General features: G+C 46.6%; 1 protein-coding gene across 15 annotated transcripts in view; it reads left to right on the top strand.

Moving 5' to 3' along the window:
- LOC112130364 (uncharacterized) overlaps window positions 1-12,415 on the top strand; it is a 152,751-nt gene that overhangs the window by 82,509 nt on the left and 57,827 nt on the right. For 9 of the 15 annotated variants that reach the window (XM_054541675.2, XM_063720702.1, XM_054541676.2 and 6 more), the window contains one exon: window positions 1-12,415. This exon is cut by the window's right edge and continues 57,827 nt beyond it. In XM_054541675.2, coding sequence (XP_054397650.1) covers window positions 8,427-9,452 — 1,026 coding nt within the window. In that variant the 5' untranslated portion in view covers window positions 1-8,426 and the 3' untranslated portion in view covers window positions 9,453-12,415. The other 6 variants (XM_063720701.1, XM_063720704.1, XM_063720700.1 and 3 more) reach the window with 1 other exon arrangement.

Genomic DNA, 12,415 nt, shown 5'->3' on the forward strand with positions numbered 1-12,415 from the left:
GGTGTTTAAATCCAGCTACTTTTATCCCAGATCCAGACTTCACCGCACCTGTCCATGACTGCCAGGAGCTGTTAGACTACAGAAACGGCCTGACGTGATCTCCAAGTTGTGCCTTTAAAGGAGGCAGATGCCACTGTGTTTACAGACAGTAGCAGCTTCCTTGAGCAGGGAGTTCGAAAGGCTGCTGCAGCCATCACTATGGAGACAGATATACTGTGGGCCCAGGCACTACCAGCAGGTACCTCGGCACAGAGGGCTGAGTTGGTTGCCCTCACTCAGGCCATCTGATGGGGTAAGGACAAACGTATTAACGTTTACACTGACAGCAGGTATGCTTTTGCTACTGTGCATGTGCACAGAACCATCTACCAAGAGCGTGGGCTACTCACCTCAGCAGGAAAGACTATCAAGAACAAAGAAGAAATTTTAGCCCTGCTTGAAGCTGTTTGGCTCCCTCAGCAGGTGGCTGTAATTCACTACAAAGGACATCAAAGAGAGGAGATGGCCGTTGTTCGTAGTAACCAAAGAGCAGACTCTGCAGCTCGGGAGGCAGCTTGGCTTCCAGTCGTGCCTCTGACCCTGCTACCTGCAGTGTCCTTTCCTCAACCTGACTTATTAGATCATCCCGAATACTCCACAGAGGAAGAAAGACAGGCTTTGGATCTTCAGGCCAGTAAAAATCAGGAAGGTTGATGGATTCTTCCTGATTCCAGAATCTTCATGCCCCAAGCCCTCAGAAAACTTTAATCAGTCGTCTGCATTCTACCACCCAAGTAGGAGGAGTAAAACTGGCCCAGCTTCTAAGGAGCCATTTCAACGTCCCCCACCCTCAGGACTTAGCTAACCAACCAGCTCTCCAGTGTATGGCTGGTGGTCAGTCTCTCCAAAAGGTACAAGACATTATCCAGCCACTTGTCTGGGGAGCTCACCCCAATCCAGTTCCTGACCAGATGGGGCCCTGCCACTCTTTCCAGCTGGGTGACCTGGTGTACGTTAAAAGGTTTCAGAAAGAAGGACTCACTCCTGCCTCGAAAGGACCTCATACCGTCTGAAAGTGGACGGCTCTGAAAGTGGATGGCATTCCAGCTTGGATTCATCACTCTCACATCAAAAAGGCCAACAGAGCCCCAAAAAAAAATGGATCCCCAAGCCTGGGCCAGGCCTCTTAAAACTGCGCCTAAGTCAGGTGAAGCCATCAGATTAATTCTTCTTATTTACCTTTACTGTCTGTTTCTGCCTAGTATGTCCTCTACTCCATCCTACTCTTTCCTCCTCACTTCTTTCACGACAGGACGTGTGTTTGCAAACACTACTTGGAAGGCAGGAACCTCCAAAGAAGTTTTTGATTTATGTGCTTTGTTCCCAGAGCCTGCCCATACCCACGAAGAACAACGCAACCTGCTGGTCATAAGAGTGGGGAACATCAACGTTGCTGCGGGATTTGGACACTGGAAGCCAGAATGGATGTGGAAACTCCAAAGGTGCAGAAAAAGGACTTCAGAATGTTGACTTTTGCCTCTGTCCTGGAAATCACCCTGACTCTAGTTGTTGAGATTCTTACCAGTTTTTCTGCCCTGACTGGACATGTGTAACTTTGGCCACCTACTCTAGGGGATCAACCTGATCTTCAACCCTTTCCATAGCTCGCGCTTCCCGACCTAAGCTGTGTACTAGAAAAAATTGCAATCCTCTCACTATAACCGTCCATAACCCTAATTTAGCTCAATTGTATTATGGCTTGTCATGAGGATTAAGGCTTTATATCCTGGGATTTGATGTTGGAACTATGTTCAGCATCCAAAAGAAAATCCTAGTCTCATGGAGCCCTCCTAAGCCAATCGAGCCTTTAACTGATGTAGGTGACCCTGTGTTCCCAAAACGCCCAGGCAGGGCTGATTTAACTGTCCTGCTGCCATTCCTCATTCCCAAACCTCAGCTGCAATGATTGCACCTCCAACCCTGCCTGATGTCCTTTCTAGGTGGGGTACATCACCTCCTCAAACTCACCTAGCCTAAACTAGCCCAAGATTGTTGGTTATCCCTAAAGTCCAACCGCCCATATTATGTTGGATTAGGAGTAGAAGCCACACTTAAAAATTGGCTCTCTTTCTTGTCATATATGCCCCCATGCCCTCACATTAGGAGATGTGTCTGGAAATGCTTCTTGTTTAATTAGCACCAGATATAACTTATCTGCTTCTCCCTTTCAGGCCACCTGTAATCAGTCTCTACTTACTTCCTTAAGTGCCTCAGTCTCCTACCAGGCACTTAACAATACCTGGTTAGCCTGCACTTCAGGTCTCACATGCTGCATCAATAGAACTGAATCAGGACCTCTCCTGTGTATGTTGGTTCATGTGCTCCCCCAGGTCTACATGTATAGTGGGCCAGAAGGACAACTTCTCATCGCTTCCCCTGAATTACATTCCAAGTTTTGCCAAGCAGCCCCACTCTTCGTACCCCTTCTGGCTGGCCTTAGCATAGCTGGATCAGCAGCCATTGGCATGGCTGCCCTGTTTCAGGGAGAAACTGGGCTAATGTCCCTATCTCAACAAGTAGATGCTGATTTAAGCAGTCTCCAATCAGCCATAAAAATACCACATACCCAAGTAGAGTCTCTACGTGAAGTAGCTCTTCGAAACCGCCGAGGCTTAGATCTGCTATTTCTTTCCCAAGGAGGATTATGTGCCACTCTGCGAGATAGTTGTTCCTTCTATGCCAATCAGTCTGGAGTCATAAAAGATACTCTCCAAAAAGTTTGAGAAAACCTAGATAGATACCAGCAAGATGAGAAAATAACACCCTCTGGTACCAAAACAAGCAGCAGGGTTCTGGAATCCTATGTGAGGGACAAACAAGTAGAACCCAGTAGCAGCGTTCCGGAATCCAAAGTGAGGGTCAAACATTCAGAACAAAGCCACTGTGTGCTGAAATCCAATCTGAGGGACATTCAGACACCACTAGAATTGTCCTAGAATCCTATATGAGGGACAAACACTCAGAACGCAGCAACATTGTTCTGGAATCCTATGTGAGGGACAAACTCTCAGAGCCCAGCAGCATTGGTCTGAAATCCTATGTGAGGGAGAGACACCCTGAACCCAGCAGCAGTGTTCTGGAATCGTTTGTGAGGGACAAACATACAGAACATCGTAGCAGTGGTCTGGAATCCTACGTGAGGGAAAAGCATTCAGTACCCAGCAGCAGTTTTCTGGAATCCTTTGTGATGAACAAACATTCAGACCTTCTTAGCAGTGTTCTGGATTCCTATGTAAGGGACAAACACTGAGAACTCAGCAGCAGTGTTCTGGAATCCTACATGAGGGACAAACACTCAGAACCCATCAGCAGTGTCCTGGAATCCAATGTGAGGGACAAACGCTCAGAACCCAGCAGCAGTGTTATGGAATCCTACGTGAGGGACAAACACTCAGAACACAGCAGCAGTGTTCTGGAATCCCATGTGAGTGACAAACACTTAGAACACAGCAGCAGTGTTTTGGAATCCTAAGTGAGGGACAAACACTCAGAACCCAGCAGCAGTGTTCTAGAATCCTTTGTGAGGGACAAACACTCAGAACCCAGCAGCAGTGTTCTGGAATCCTTTGTGAGGGACAGACATTCAGATCCTTGTAGCAGTGACCTGGAATCCTATGTGAGGGACAAATGCTCTTAACCCAGAAGCAGTGTTCTGGAATATTATGTAAGTGACAAACACCCAGAACCCAGCAGCAGTGTTCTGGAATCCTACCTGAGGGACAAACATTCACACCCTCATAGCAGTGTTCTGGAATCCTAAGTGAGGGACAAACACTCAGAACCCTGTAGCATTCTTCTGGAATCCTATGTAAGGGACAAACACTCAGAATCCAGCAGCAGTGTTCTGGAATCCTATGTGAGGGAAAAACACTCAGAACCCAGCAGCAGTGATCTGGAATCCAATGTGAGGGACAAACACTCAGAACCCAGTAGCAGTGTTCTGTAATCCTATGTGAGGGACAAACACTCAAATCCCAGCCACTGTGTTCTGTTCTGGAATCCAATGTGAGGGACAAACACTTAGAAACCAGCAGCGGTGCTCTGGAAACCTCTGTGAGGGATAAACTAACAGAATCCAGCAGCAGTTTTCTGGAATCCTTTGTGAGAGAAAATCATTCAGACCCTCGTAGCAGTGTTCTGGAATCCTATGTGAGGGAAAAACTCTCAGAACCCAGCAGCAGTGTTCTGGACTCCTATGTGATGGAGAAACCTTCAGAACCCAAGAGCAGTGTTCTGGGATACTATGTGAGGGAAAAACTCTCAGAACCCAGCAGCAGTGTTCTGGATTCCTATGTGAGGGACAAACGCTCAGAAGCCAGCAGCTGTGTTCTGAAATCTCATGTGAGGCAAAAACATTCAGAACCTCGTAGAAGTGTTCTTTAATCGTATGTGACGGACAAACACTCCGAACCCAGGAGCAGGGTTCCAGAATGCTATGTGAGGCACAAACACTCAGAACCCAGCAGCAGTGTTCTGGAATACTAAGTGAGGGAAAACACTCAGAACCCAGCTACTGTGTTCTGGAATCCTATGAGGGACAAACATTCAGACACTCGTAGAAGTGTTTTGGAATCCTATTTGTCAGATAAAAACTGAGAAACCGCCAGCAGTGTTCAGGAATCCTTTGTGAGGGACAAATATACAGAACCCAGCAGCCGTGTTTTGGAATCCTATGTGAGGGGCAAACATTCAGAACCTCCTAGCGTGTTCTGGAATCGTACGAGTGGGATAAACTCTCAGAGCTCAGCAGAAGTGTTCTGGAATCCTATGTGATGACAAACACTAAGAATCCAGCAGCAGTGCTCTAGAGTCCATTGTGAGGGACAAACATTGAGAACCTCGAAGCATTGTTCTGGAATCTTATGTGAGAGACAAACACTCAGAACCCAGCAGCAGTGCTCTGTAATCCTTTGTGATGGACAAACATTCAGACCCTCGTAGCAGTGTTCTGGAATCCTATGTGAGGGACAAACACTCAGAACTCTGCAGCAGTGTTCTGGAATCCTATGTGAGGGACAAACATTCAGAACCCAGCAGCAGTGTTCTGGAATCCTATGTGAGAGACAAACACTAAGAACCCAGCAGCAGTGTTCTGGAATCCTATGTGAGGGACAAACACTCAGAAACCATACACTATGTTTTGGAATCCTATCTGAGGGACAAATATTCAGACACTCATAGATATGCTGTGGAATCCTATGTGAGGGAAAAACACTCAGAAACCAGCAGCAGAGCTCTGGAATCCTCTGTGAGGGACAAACATACAGAAACAAGCAGCGGTGTTCTGGAGTCCTTTGTGAGGAAAATACATTCAGATCTTCGTAGCAGTGTTCTGCATCCTAAGTGAGTGACAAACACTCAGAAACCAGCAGCAGTGTTCTGGGATCCTTTGTGAGGGACAAACATTGAGACCCTCGAAGCAGTGTTCTGGAATCCTTTGTGAGGGACAAACTCTCAGAACCCAGCAGCAGTGTTCTGGAACCGTACGTGAGGTACAAACACTCTGAACCATGCAACAGTGTTCTGGAATCCCATGTGAGGGGCAAACACTCAGAACCCAGAAGCACTGTTCTTGAATCCTTTGTGAGGGTCAAACGTTCAGACGCTCGAAACAGTGTTCTGGAATCCTATGTGAGGGACAAACACTCAGAACAGCAGTGTTCTGTAATCCTATGTGAGAGACAAACACTAAGGACCCAGCAGCAGTGTTCTGGAATCCTATGTGAGGGACAAACACTCAGAAACCATACACTATGTTTTGGAATCCTATCTGAGGGACAAATATTCAGACACTCATAGATATGTTGTGGAATCCTATGTGAGGGAAAAACACTCAGAAACCAGCAGCAGAGCTCTGGAATCCTCTGTGAGGGACAAACATACAGAAACAAGCAGCGGTGTTCTGGAGTCCTTTGTGAGGAAAATACATTCAGATCTTCGTAGCAGTGTTCTGCATCCTAAGTGAGTGACAAACACTCAGAAACCAGCAGCAGTGTTCTGGGATCCTTTGTGAGGGACAAACATTGAGACCCTCGAAGCAGTGTTCTGGAATCCTTTGTGAGGGACAAACTCTCAGAACCCAGCAGCAGTGTTCTGGAACCGTACGTGAGGTACAAACACTCTGAACCATGCAACAGTGTTCTGGAATCCCATGTGAGGGGCAAACACTCAGAACCCAGCAGCACTGTTTTTGAATCCTTTGTGAGGGTCAAACGTTCGGACCCTCGAAACAGTGTTCTGGAATCCTATGTGAGGGACAAACACTCAGAACCCAGCAGCAGTGTTCTGGAATCTTTTGTGATGGACAAACCTTCAGACAATCGTAGCATTGTTCTGGTATCCTATGTGAGGGAAAAACACTCAGAACCCAGCAGCAGTGTTCTGGAATCTTTTGTGATGGACAAACCTTCAGACCGTCGTAGCAGTGTTCTGGTATCCTATGTGAGGGACAAACATTCAAAACCCAGCAGCAGTGTTCTGGAATCCTATGTGAGGGACAAACACTGAGAACCCAGCAGCAGGGTTCTAGAATTCTTTGTGAGGGACAAACATTCGGACACTCGAAGCAGTGTTCTACAATCCTATGTGAGGGACAAACACTCAGAACCCATCAGCAGTGTTCTGGATCCTTGGTGATGGACAAACATTCAGGCCCTTGTAGCAGTGTTCTCGAATCCTAAATGAGGGGCAAACACTCAGAACTCAGCAGCAGTGTTCTGGAATCCTATGTGACTGATAAACACTCAGAACCCAGCTGCAATGTTCTGGAATCCTATGTGAGGGACAATCACTCAGAACCCTGCATTAATGTTCTGCAATCCTATATGAGGGAGAAACACTCAGAACCCAGCAGCAGTGTTATGAAAACCTATGTGGGGGCGTAACACTCAGAACCTAGCCACTCTGTTCCGGTATCCTATCTGAGGGACAAACATTCAGACACTAATATAAGTGTTCTGGATTTCTATGTGAGTGACAAACACTCAGAAACCAGCAGCCGTGCTCTGGAATCCTTTGTGAGGGACAAGCATTCAGACCTTCATAGCACTGTTCTGGAATGCTCTGTTAGGGACAAACATTCAGAACCTTGTAGCAGTGTTCCTGAATCCTATGTGAGGTACAAACCCTCAGAACTCAGCAGGAGTGTTCTGGAATTCTATGTAGAGGGACAAACCCTCAGAACCTAGCAGCAGTGTTCTGGAATCTTATGTGAGAGTCTAACACTCAGAATCCAGCAGCAGTGTTCTGGAATGCTATGTGAGGGACAAACACTCAAAACCCAGCAGCAGTGTTCTGGTATCCTATATGAGAGAAAAACACTCAGAACCCAGCAGAACTGGTCTGGAATCCTATGTAAGGGACAAACGCACAAAACCCAGCCGCAGTGTTCTGGTATCCTTTATGAGTGAAAAACACTAACAACCCAGCAGAAGTGTTCTGGAATCCTGTGTGAGGGACAAACACCCACAAACCAGCAGCAGTGTTCTGGGATCATTTGTGAGGGACAAACTTTCATAACCTCGTAGCAGTGTTCTGCAATCCTATGTGAGAGACAACACTCTGAACCCAGCAGCAGTGTTTTCGAATCCTATGAGATGGACAAACACTCAGAACCCAGAAGAATTTTCCAGGAATCCTATGTGAGTGACAAACACTCAGAACGCAGCAGCGGTGTTTTAGAATTCTTTGTGAGGGACAAACATTCAGACCGTCATAGCAGTGTTCTGGTATCCTATGTGAGGGACAAACTCTCAGAAACCAGCAGCAGTGCTTTGGATTCCTTTGTGAGGGACAAACAAAGAGAACCCAGCAGCATAGTTCTGGAATCCTATGTGAGGGATAAAGACTCAGAACCCAGGAGCAGTGTTCTGGAATCCTTTGTGAGGAACAAACATTCAGAACCTCATAGCAGTGTTCTAGATTGCTATGTGAGGGACAAACACTGAAACCAGCAGCAGTGTTCTGGAGTCCTATGTGAGTGACAAACACTCAGAACCTAGCAGCAGTGTTCCAGAACTCTTTATGAGGGACAAGCATTCAAACCCTTGAAGCATTGTTATGGAATCCTATGTGAGGGACACACACTGTGAACCCAGCAGCAGTGGTCTGGAATCATTTGTGATGGACAAACATTCAGACGCTCTTAGCAGTGTTCTGGAATGCTATGTGATAGAGAAACACTCAGAAACCAGCAGCAGTGTTCTGGAATCCTATGGGAGGGACAAACACTCAGAAACCAATCGTAGCATTCTGGAATCCTATGTGAGGGACAAACACTCAGAACCCAGGAGCAGTGTTCTGGAATCCTATGTGAGGGACAAACACTCAGAACCCAGCAGCAGTGTTCTGGAATCCTATGAGAGTGACAAACACTCAGAGACCAGCCAATGTGTACTGGAAAACTATCTGAGGGACAACATTCAGACCCTCGAAGGTGTGTTCTGGAATCCTATGTGGGGGAAATACACTCAGAAACCTGCAGCATTGTTCTGGAATCCTATGTGAGGGACAAACACTCAGAACCCAGCAGCAGTGTTCTGGAATGCTATGTGAGCGACAAACATTCAGAATTTCTTAGCAGTGTTCTGGAATCCTATGTGAGGGACAAACATTCAGATCCCAGCAGCAGTGTTCTGGAAACCTATGTGAGTGACAAACTCTCAGAGCCCAGCAGCAGAGTTCTGGAATCCTATGTGAAGAACAAACACTCAGAACCCAACAGCAGAGTTCTGGATTCCTATGTGAGGGACAAACACTCAGAAACCAGCAACACTGTTTTGGAATCCTATGTGAGGGAAAAACACTCAGAACCCAGTAGCAGTGTTCTGGAATTCTATGTGATGGACAAGCATTCAGACACTCGTAGCAGTGATACAGAATCCTATGTGAGGGACAAACATTCAGACCCTCATAGCAGTGTTCTGGAATCCTATCTGATGGACAAACATTCAGACTTTCGTAGCACTCTTCTGGAATCTTATGTGAGGGACAAACACTCAGAACCCTGTAGCAGTGTTCTGGAATCCTATGTGAGAGACAAACAATCAGACCCCAGCAGCCGTGTTCTGGAATACTTTGTGAGGGACAAACATTCAGACAATTATAGCACTGTTCTGGATTCCTATGTGAGGGAAAAACACTCAGAACCTAGGAGCAGTGCTGTGGAATCCTACGTGAGGGACAAACACTCAGAAACCAGCAGCAGTGTTCTGGAAACCTATGTGAGTGACAAACACTCAGAACCCAGGAGCAGTGTTCTAGAATCCTTTGTGAGGAACAAACATTCAAACCCTCAAAACATTGTTCTGGAATCCTATGTGAGGGAAAAACATTCACACCCTTTTAGCCGTGTTCTGGAATCCTATGTGAGGGAAAAACAGACACTCGTAACATTGTTCTGGAATCCTACATGAGGGAAATACACTCAGAATCCTGTGACATTGTTCTGGAATCCTATGTGAGGGACAAACACTCAGAACCCAGAAGGAGTGTTTCGGAATCCATTGTGAGGGACAAACCCTCAGAACCTAGCAGCAGTGTTCTCGAATCCAATGTGACGGACAAACACTCTGAACCCTGCAGCAGTGTTCTTGAATGCTATGAGAGCGACAAACATTCGGAACTTTGTACCAGTGATCTGGAATCCTATGTGAGAGAAAAACACTCAGAACCCAGCAGCAGTGTTTCAGAATCCATTGTGAGGGACAAACCTTCAGAACCCAGCAGCATTGTTCTGGAATCTTATATGAGGTACAAACACTCAGAACCCTGCAGCAGTGATTTGGAAACCTTTGTGAGGGACGAACATTCAGAATGTCAGAGGAATATTCTGGAATCTTATGTGAGGGACAAACAGTATGAACCCAGGAAGAGTGTTTTCGAATCCCGTATGTGGGACAAAAACTCAGAACCCAGCAGCAGTGTTATGGAAACCCGTGAGGGACAAACAATCAGAACCTAGCAGCAGTGTTCTGGAATCCTACATGAGGGACATACACTCAGTCCCCAGCAGCAGTGTTCTGGAATCCTATGTAAGGGACAAACACTCAGAACCCAGCATCAGTGTTCTGGAATCCTATGTGGGGGACAATCACTCAGAACCCAACAACAGTGTTCTGGAATGCTATGTGAGGGACAAACATTCAGAACCTCGCAGCAGTGTATTGGAATCCTATGTGAAGGACAAACTCCCAGAAAACAGTAGCAGTGTTCTGGAATCCTATGTGAGTGACAAACACTCTGAACCCAGCAGCAGTGTTCTGGAATCGTTTGTGAGGGACTAACATTCAGACCCTGGTAGCAGTGTTCAGGGATCCTAGGTGAGAGACAAACACTCAGAACCCAGCTGCAGTGTTCTGGAATCCTAAGTGTGGGACAAACCCTCAGATCTCAGCAGCAGTGTTCTGGAATCCTTTGGGAGGGACTAACATTCAGACCCTCAGAGCATTGTTGTGGAATCCTATTTGACGGACATACACTCAGAACCCTGCAGCAGTGTTCTGGAATCCTATGTGATGGACAAGCATTCACACCCTCATAGCACTGTTCTCGAATGCTCTGTGAGGGACAAACATTCAGACCCTCATAGCAGTGTTCTGGAATCCTATGTGAGGTACAAACCCTCAGAACCCAGCAGCAGTATTATAGAATTCTAGGTGAGGGGCAATCCGTCAGAACCGAGCAGCAGTGTTCAGGTATCTTATGTGAGGGACAAACACTCAGAACCCGGCAGCAGTGTTCTGGAATCCAATGTGAGGGACAAGCACTCAGAACCCAGCAGCAGTGTTCTGGAATCCTATGTGAGGGACAAGACCTCAGAGCCTAGCAGCAGTGTTCTGGAATCCTATCTGAGGACAAAGATTCAGGCACTCGAATGAGTGTTCTGGACACCTATGTGAGGGACAAACACTCAGAACCCAGCAGCAGTGTTCAGTAATCCTATATGAAGGACATACACTCAGTATCCCGCAGCAGTGTTCTGGAATCTTATGTAAGGGACAAACAGTCAGAACCCAGCAGCAGTGTTCTGGAATCATATGAGAGGGACAATCACTCAGAACCCAGCAGCAGTGTTCTGGAATCCTATGTGAGGGACAATCACTCAGAAACCAGCAGCAGTGTTCTGGAATCCTATGCAAGGGACAATCACTCAGAACCCAGCAGCAGTGTTCTGGAATCCTATGCGAGGGACAATCACTCAGAACCCAGCAGCAGTGTTCTGGAATCCTATGTGAGGGACAAACTTTCAGACCCTCGTAGCAGTGTTCTGGAACCTTATGTGAAGGACAAAGACTCAGAAAACAGGAGCAGTGTTCTGGAATACTATGTGAGGGACAAACACTCTGAACCCAGCAACAGTGAGGGACTAACATTCAGACCCTCATATTAGTGTTCTGGAATCCTAGGTGAGAGTCAAAGTCTCAGAACCCAGCTGTAGTGTTCTGGAATTTTATATGATGGACAAACACTCAGATCCCAGCCGCAGTGTTCTGGAATCCATTGTGAGGGAAAAACATTCAGACCCTTGGAGCATTGTTCTGGTATCCTATGTGACGGACAAACACTCAGAACCCTGCAGCAGTGTTCTGGAATACTATGTGATGGACAAGAACTCAGACCCTCATAGCACTGTTCTGGAATCCTATGTGAGGGACAAACATTCAGACCCTCGTAGACGTGTTCTGGAATCCTATGTGAGGGTCAAACACTCATAACCCAGCAGCAGTGTTTTGGAATTCTACGTGAGGGAAAAACCTAGGAAATTAGCGGCACTGTTCTGGAATCCTATGTGAGGGACAATCACTCAGAATCCAGCAGCAGAGTTCTGGATTCCTACGTGAGGGACAAACACTCAGAACCCCGCAGCAGTGTTTTGGAATCCTATGTGAGGGAAAAACACTCAGAACCCAGCAGCAGTGTTCTGGAATCCTATGTGAAGGACAAGCACTCAGAACCCAGTAGCAGTGCTCTGGAATCCTATGGGAGGGACAAGCATTCAGACAGTCGTAGAAATGATATAGAATCTTATGTGAGGGACAAACATTCAGACCCTCGTAGCAGTGTTCTGGAATCCTATCTGACGGACAATCATTCAGACCTTCGTAGCGGTGTTCTGGAATCCTATGTGAGGGAAAAAAACTCAGAAAGTTGTAGCAGTGTTCTGGAATCCTATGTGAGAGACAAACAATAAGACCCCAGCAGCAGTGTTCTGGAATACTTTGTGAGGGACAAACATTTATACAATCTTAGCAGTGTTCTGGAATGCTATATGAGGGACAAACACTCAGAACCCAGTAGCAGTGTTTTGGAATCCTATGTGAGGGACAAACACTCAGAACCCAGTAGCAGTGTTTTGGAATCCTATGTGAGAGACAAA

The sequence above is a fragment of the Pongo abelii genome, chromosome 21 (genome assembly GCF_028885655.2).
Source record: "Pongo abelii isolate AG06213 chromosome 21, NHGRI_mPonAbe1-v2.0_pri, whole genome shotgun sequence".
NCBI lineage: Eukaryota > Metazoa > Chordata > Mammalia > Primates > Hominidae > Pongo > Pongo abelii.